We start from the raw sequence: 8,578 nt of genomic DNA, 5'->3' as shown, positions 1-8,578 counted from the left end.
TTAAAGGAAACTATGGATGACCCGTTACTTTCTTTTAAAAATAAATAAATAAATTCTTTATATTAAAAAAGTGTTTTAATTGAAGTCATGTAGCAACTTTTAAAGACCCAGTTTTTCTTCAGCCTCACCCCCTTGAAATTAAATTATTCTCAGCACTTTCCCTTGCATTTACGCTTTCCTCAAATAGAGGGTCGAGTGACGTCACTCGGACATTTTCTGCCGGACTGTTGGCATCATGTTTTGCGGGAAGTATTAATGCAAAGGGAGTGTTGCAGGTAAGAAAAATTCAAGGCGGATAGGCAGAAGAAAAATTGGGAATTTAACTTAGCCATAAGTTTATAAGTAAATTTATTTGTTACTTAAGGAAGTTGGCCCGACAATGATTTTACTATATAGTCTCCAAGGCGAGAAGTTCGTAGAATTTATGTAAGAAAGGCGCCCTTATCTTTAGACAAAATACAAACTTTATTATTTGTAGTGTTAGCTATTAGTTTAATTATTATAAGTTTCGAGCCCTTTTCAAAATATATTTTTATTTCCTTTTTAGCATTTTGGGAGAGTGACATTTTCTAGCCCTTAGCATAAGAACCGCGACCGGCAACCATGCAAACTAATGCTAGTGCGGCCAGTACTGTTGCTATCAGTGAATGCGCGGTTAAATTTATCAGCCACGAGGAGTGTAAGTAAATACCGTCTATTCCTAAAGGTTTATTCTACTTTTCAATTAATAATTGTGCAGAAAATAGTGTTGTTACAAAGTTTAGGAGGTTATTTTAGTTATAAAGTTGCATGTTTGTTAAGGCTACTCTTAAAAGACTGCTTTACCGCGGATATACAGGGTGTCTCAATTTGCTCGATCAGGCCATTTTTCTCAAAATGTTTTTATGCTAGCGTTCTGAAATTTTCAGGGTTTATTTTTTAGGTATGGAAGGCTTTGGTTACTAAATTTCAGAAAAATCGAACGATTTTGTGCCGTTTTGGAAAATTTATTTTTTCACCGGTAGGTGTCACGCAAAATGTTTCAATAGAAAAGTTGTAGGGCATAGTCGAAAGTGTAAAAATAATTTTAGTTCGTTTGAAAAAGACCTATTTTTCACTGAGTTTGGAGGTCGGGGGAAAAATAAGTTGTACTAGCAGGCAATAGCCTTTAACGAATTGTAGGTAACATGAATTTCAGTTATAAGATTTCGAAAAATAAACAAATAATAATTAGCCCAAGTGACAAATGTTTTTTAATGACTTCTACAAAATATTTTCAAAAATGCCACCTTCTGATGCAATGCACAAATATGCACGATGTTGCATATTGCGAAATGCTCCCCGAACCATTTATGGAGTCACCCGGCGACATGCTTCGATGATTCTTTGTCGTAAATCTTCAACGCTCGTCACAGGTGTTTGGTATACGAATCCCCAAAGAAAAAAGTCGAGTGGTGTTAGATCAGGGGATCTTGCAGGCCAACGAACAGGACCAGTTCTTCCGATCCATCTTCCAGGAAACTCGTCGTTTAGATATGCAACCACGTCACGATATTGGTGAGGTGGCGCCCCATCTTGCTGGAACCAGATGCGTCTGTACTTGGCCAGAGCCGGAATGTCGTCCAACACGTTGGATATTTCATTTTGAAGGAACTCCAAGTAGTTTTGACCGTTCAGACGATTTGGCAGGAAGAACGGGCCAATAATTCTGTCACCTAACAGACCAGCCCACACATTTAAGCGAAACTGCACTTGGTGGCGGTGAGGAAATCCCCAGTGTGGATTCTCGTAGTCCCACATATGTTGGTTTTGACGGTTGAAAGGCCCATCTCTTCCGAATGAACATTCGTCGGACATCAGTAGTTGTACGTGAAAATCCTGGTGTGCGTCAGCCATGAGGCAAAACCAATTGCAGAAGTTGAGTCGGCGCTGTCTCTCACCGTCATGCAGTCCTTGGTGAAGTGTAGCTCGATAAGGATGGAAATGGTGTCTTTTGAGTGTTCTCCAAACGTAGTTTCGATCCAACCCTAAGTCAAAGCTGGCAGTCCTGATGCTCGCTCGAGGATAATCGACGAAGTAGGCAAGTATGGTGTTTTCCATGTCGATGTCCTGGAGACCACGACCACGAAACCTCGGATTGATATTACCCCAGTTGTCGAAGTCGCGGACCACTCTAAGAACCGTCGTATGACTTGGTCTGCAATTGGGAAATCTTCGTCTAAATAACTGACTTACTAGAGTAGCATTACGACGACCTTCTCCGTAAATTAATTCTAGCATATGAGCGCGCTGATCTCGAGTGTAAAGAGGCATACTGGACAACAATCGGCCAGGCTGAGATAATGTTTTAACTTTGAAATGTAAACGCTTTAAATACTACTCGGACAATTGATATTTCACGTTAAAAAACAACAAAAGAAAAATAAGCGTAATTTTTGGTCTAGAAATCTTTGTTTGATGATCTTACTCGTAACCACGTCGAAATGGAAGACGCGGTCTTTGTCTACTTTGTCTAATTAGGTGTTGAACGTAATAATTTTCTTTAACAAAAACTTTTTGCAGATCTGATTATTAACTACATAGCTGAAAGCATAAGTTCCCTAAAATAAATGTACATGTGTGTTGTGATTATGTACGATTGTTTACGTTAAGGCTGAAAGCATAAGTTCCCTAAATTAAATGTACATGTGTGTTGTGATTATGTACGATTGTTTACGTTAAGGCTATTGCCTGCTAGTACAACTTGTTTTTCCCCCGACCTCCAAACTCAGTGAAAAATAGTTCTTTTTCAACCGAACCAAAATTATTTTTACACTTTCGACTATGCCCTACAACTTTTCTATTGAAACATTTTGCGTGACACCTATCGGTGAAAAAATAAATTTTCCAAAACGGCACAAAATCGTTCGATTTTTCTGAAATTTAGTAACCAAGCTTTCCATACCTAACAAATAAACCCTGAAAATCTCAGAACCCTAGCATAAACACATTTTGAGAACAATGGCCTGATCGAGCTAATTGAGACACCCTGTATAATAGATGATGAAAGGAAAATACCAAACTACAAACTTTCAGAGAACGTTTCTAAGAGGCAACGGCTTCGGCATAAAATGGAAATTCTTAAAAGTATTATGACTGTCAACAGTTTAGAAACTGATAGAGATTCGAATACTGTAGAACTTCACCACAGCGAGGCAGGACCTGTTAGACAATAATGCTTTAGCTAGTGCACAAACACGGAATGGGATACCTGGTCGAAAGCTTTTGAAAGGTCAATTGACACGACATCAACCTGGCCTTGGCTCATAACCTGAGGCATTATATCGTTTAAAAATGACAAGTGATTTGTCTCTACGGATCTTGATTGTACGAATCCATGCTGGCGTTCAGTAAAGCTATTTTTAAACCAATGATAGAGAACTTTGTGCATAACGGCGTCAAAAACCTTGGCGAAACAACACAGTAGCGGAATCGGGCGATAATTTTTGACATCACCAGCGTAACCGGATTTGTAAATTGGGGATACTACAGGGCACTTCCACAGGTCAGGTTAGATACCAGTGGATAGTGATAAGTTAAATACATGTTGTAATAAGGGAGATAAGATCGAATAACATCCTTTTATGATAAAAATGGGAATATTATCAATGCCGGTAGAGTGGGTTATTTTTAGACCTTTTATAGTGATTCTGATAACCGTCTCGTCAATCGTGATGTCCGAGAACGTGTCAGCAGTGGTAAGTAACTCTGAGAGCGGGTAATTACTGGTATCGGTTAGTCATCGGTGTCTACGTTGCTAAAGTTGACAGTGAAATTTTTGGCAATTACGTGAGAAGTAGAAGTTATAGAGGAATGGATATCCAGTGAAATGGGATGAGTTTTTGGTTTGAGTCTTGCGTTAACGAAGTTCCACAGGTGTTTGGGCTGTGAGAGTGATTTAGCATAAACGGAACTAGCATAGCCTTTGTGATCACGAGCGATTAAGTGCTTAATATGTTTCCTCAATAATTCGTATTTGGCTCGGTCGTCGGAATTTACGATGATAACAAGATTTGCTCTCAATTGTAGTGATTAGCTCTTTGGAGTACCAAAAGGGGTACTACGATTTCCGTTTAGGCCTCGCTTTTGGTATTCGGGCAATCATGGCTCACTGAACGCGTTCTGTAAGTATGTCAACTCATTCATTGACAACCCGGGATTGGTATAATGGAGACCAGTCCATTGTAAAGCCCTTAGTAATCTCATCGCTTGTAGTTAAAGACGGGGTCCGTAGGTGGGGACTAAAGTTTGGTAATTTCATCGTGATAGCTTATTAATAACGGTGGATGGGCTTGGTCAACCCTAACCAGCGGCCCCACGGGGTCGCTGTTGTGACTAAAGAGTTTTTAATAAATATTAAATCCAATACATTTCCATACGAGTTTCGGCCACCGTTATTTTGTTGTAGATTACAATCTGAAACAAGGCTCAGTATGGCTTGAGCCTTTCGACGAACTTTCGGGTGACAATTGATTGTGGAGTGTGTAGACCAGTTTATACCAGGAACATTAAATCCCCAAGTAGAATTATATCAACAGTTGCGTAGACAAGATTGTCGGATAACCGAGCAACATTCATTACTACTGTATCCGAGCTGAGTTTTTGCGTTAAATATAAGTTTCCGATTATTAGCGATTGATCCGTCAGTATTTGTACGAATACTATTTCATCCATGATTTCTAGGTCAGGACGACGTAGCGTGGTGATAGGTTTATTTATGGCAATTAAAGCTCCACCTCCAACAGCCGTCGATAGTGCGTTTGTGTTGGGGTAGTGCCAAATTAGGCCTATTTAAAAAAAACCATGTTGACCGTTTATACGTACGAACTGATAAGAGGGAGACAGATTCGACGTGCGCGGCATTCAGTTTGTAGCGCGCTTGAATAAAGATCTATCTAAAGAAACTCGTGTGTTATTAAAGCTGATACACGAACATGGTGTCAGAAGTCGGGCACGCGAAATATTGATGATTTCGCGTATCATTATCCTCTTTTGTTAACTAAATCGACGTAACCAAGACTAGCGAGATAATGTCTACGAACAACCTGCCTGTACCGAAACCTGTCGAATGTAACGAGGATGTCGCTGAAAATTTTAAGACGTTTAAAGAATCGTATGCGGACTACACAATTGCTACCGGCTTGAGCGCCAAGACGGACCCTGTACAGGTGGCCACGCTTCGTTCGTTATTAGGTGACGACTGTCGCCAAATATTGAAAACACTCAACCTTACGGACGTACAAGCGTCTAAGACTGATGGAATTCTGCATGCCCTGACCAATCATTTTACAGCACGACGAAACACGCTCTACCCGAGTTTGGTTTTTCGTACCGCAACGCAACAACCATCAGAGACCGTCGACCAATTTTATGTCTGCCTACGCACGCTTGTGCATACTTGTAAGTATCGAGATGGCGAAATGGAAGCCGATTTAATTATTGACCAATTAGTCCTCGGTACTCGTGACAAGTTAACCAGAGCAGAACTATTTCGAGCCGCTGATAGGCCAATCTTGGCTGACGCTTTTTATGCATTACGAATTAGGGAATCTGCGAAACTTGAACTAAAACATGTGGAAGCGGACAATACGCAATCCAGCTCCGAAACCATCAACTATGTCAGTCAAAGTTTGCCGCAAAGGCGACAAGGATTTCAAGCCCGACGAACCGCTGTCCCCGGTCGTGGGGAAGGACGAAGTACCTTCAGATCGCAGTCGCAGTCACGGTCGTCGGTAACATTTCAGTACTGCGGAAAACAACATGCAAGGGGAGGACCGTGCCCCGCGTATGGGCAACGTTGCAATTTCTGCTCTCGATTGCACCATTTTGAATCTGTTTGTCGGACTAAAATGCGGCGCTCTGTTAATTTTCTTGAAGACCAACAGTCACATCGGGTGAAGAGGGTGCCGATACTGGCGAAGTAGAGGTACATTATGTACAGGAGTCAATTCTATCGGGTCGTCATGATTTCGCAACCGCAAATTGCAAAGTACAGATATAACCGCTGTTTCTAATGGTCAATATTGGCATATTGGCTTTAATTGGGTGTAGCTCAATTTTGTAAGAACAATCCTGATTATGAAGATCCAATATCTTTTGCTATTAATATTGATGGAGTTCCCATTCACAAAAGCACAAATATGTAATTTTGGCCTATTTTAGAAAATGTTTTTAGTTTTAAAAGCCATTTCCAGTTGGAATATTTTGTGGCAACTCGAAACCAGGATATTTAGCTGAATTTTTAGAAAAATCTATTAGTGATCTACAAACACTACAATAAAATGGGTATTCTCATCAAAATAAGACTGTAACAATCAATCTCAAAGTTAGACTAGGGACAACAGCGAAAATCACACTTCATTAAATTAAATACGGGAAAACCTTCCAAGTGATTTTGCTTGGAAACCACGTGGTATTAATTTTATAGATAGATGGAAGGCGACAGAATTTGGTCAGTTTTTACTTAACACCGAAACTGTGGTTTTGGAACGTACACTTTCAATGGAAATCATGAATCATTTTCTTATGTTGCATTGTGCAATTTATATATTGGCCAGTCCTTAGCTTTATAAAATATACATGGATTACGCCGAAAAGCAGTTAATTTCATTTATTGAAACGGCGTCTAAATTATATGGCAAGGGGTTTTTGGTGATAAATGTTCATTCATTATCACATCTAACTAATGATGTGAGAAAATTTAGCCCTTTAGACTGGTTTATTGCCTTTGAATTTGAAAATCATTTGCAATTTCTCAAAAGAAAGTTAAGATCCCCTAATTACCCTTTGGCACAGCTGATGAAAAGATTTAGTGAAAACGAGTCGCTTGCACAAGAAGAAAATCAAATTAAATGTACCTTCCTTGTTTATAATTTTAAGCCATCTTTCAAGATATTCTCGACATTGATTTTGGTTCGGAAAAGGGACAAAAAATATGTCTGTCTTCTTGTTAGAGTTGTGATAGTTTTTGCAACTCTTGAACTCACAAGATTTTCCCATATTTAGTTTATACTTCGTTAAAATAAAATTAACCTTAGTTTAATATTATATCTGGTTAATGTAACTTCAAACAAATACCTTTGAAATCCGATCAGTAAATTAAAGAAAATTTACGCGTCAAAACAAGCCCTCGGGCCTCGTCCTCCAGTCCCGGTTTTTGATTGTTTAGACTGCCAGCAGCGAGCACCGACCGCAAATACGAGATTTAAAACTGAACCGAACTGAATTTTTCAGACTTAATACCCCCCCCGCTATTACATTGCCCCCCGCAACTAGGGAATCCGCCATGGTCCTAGGAGTACATTTTTAATGCTATGCAGGCCATCCTCTCAATTCCCAACGGCATGTTAGCCATAAATTTGCATGGGATGAAATGGAGCTTGCCCCTAGTGGAGACTACAGCTCGTGGAAGACCACCCCTCCTCCCTCCACAAACACAACCTTACCACCCAATCCCAAATTAGATAATTCTCAACAAAAAGAGAAACAAGAATTATTTGATAGACATCCCTAAGTTGTAATGAATAAACCAGGGAACACTCATTTATAGACATAGGAAACAACCCCCACTATAGTTAGAGCCCTCTATAGAGTTTCCCCGGTGAAACAAGCCATCATAGAAGAGCATGTAAACCAAATGTTAGAAATCGGTATCATCCAAGAATCATACGGTATCTTGGCCAACCCTGTTGTATAAGTCCCCAAGAAAACTGGAGATACTCGTTTTTGCGTAGATTATCGTAAACTAAATAAAATTACCGCGAAAAAACGTACCCCTACCCAGATGTAGACGAAATTATAGATGCCATTGGGAATCCCCTTTATATTACCTCAATCGATCTTCTTAGCGGATTTTGGCAAGTAGGAAAGGAATCAAACTTAATAGAAAAAACAGCCTTTGTCACCCATTCAGGAAAATATGAGTTTTGCGTTATGCCCTTTGGTTTGGTCGAAAGTCCTTCTTTTGCCTATTTAATGGATCAGGTTTTTCCCCACTCCGAAAGAAATAGATTTAATACCAGCGTCTATAGAGATTATATCAATACAGCCACCCCCTCTTGGGAAAGACACTTAATAGATGTAGAATACGTTTTTACCCGCCTTCAAGCGGCAGGTCTAACTTTACGTTTAGATATATGCGTATTTTCCCAAATCGAAGTCAGAATTTTGGGAAATATGGTAGGAAGAGACAGAATTAAGCCCGATCCAGATAAAATAAGATCATTATTAAAATACCGCGCCCCCTCAAAAGTAGACGGATTATCCGGTTTCTTGGGTGTTGTCGGATTGTTCCGCAGATATATAAAGAACTTCGCGGACATTGAAGCCCCCTTAATATATTACGTAAGAGAGATACCCCGTGGGAATGGAAAGAGCCCCAAATAAGAGCGTTCGCGCGCCTTAATGAATACCTGATGGAACCCCCCCATTCTTGCCGCCCCCCATAGGGGGGATATCAAGTCTTCTGTGACGCTTCATTCTAATATTAGTAGGATTTTGTCATGCCTGGCTTCAAAAAGGTTCAAACTAGCTAGGGGTTTCTCCTTCGTAGTAGGTTTTA

The 8,578-nt window shown here is 39.9% G+C and overlaps 1 protein-coding gene across 1 annotated transcript; it reads left to right on the top strand.

The window, feature by feature from the left end:
• Positions 1 to 5,048: 5,048 nt before the first annotated feature.
• LOC149945894 (uncharacterized) lies at positions 5,049 to 5,942 on the top strand. Its single transcript, XM_090170636.1, has one exon. The coding sequence runs from the start codon at positions 5,049 to 5,051 to the stop codon at positions 5,940 to 5,942; it is 894 nt and encodes a 297-aa protein (XP_090026762.1).
• Positions 5,943 to 8,578: the final 2,636 nt, after the last annotated feature.

The sequence above is a fragment of the Leiobunum rupestre genome, chromosome 4, assembly GCF_980474605.1.
Source record: "Leiobunum rupestre chromosome 4, qqLeiRupe1.1.hap1, whole genome shotgun sequence".
NCBI lineage: Eukaryota > Metazoa > Arthropoda > Arachnida > Opiliones > Sclerosomatidae > Leiobunum > Leiobunum rupestre.
Note: the sequence above shows the minus strand (reverse complement) of the source record. Positions and strands in the feature narration are given on the sequence as shown.

Bases quoted from the DNA above. Each gene is read 5' to 3' on its own strand.
- LOC149945894 (XM_090170636.1), top strand. From the start codon at position 5,049: ATGTCTACGAACAACCTGCCTGTACCGAAACCTGTCGAATGTAACGAG.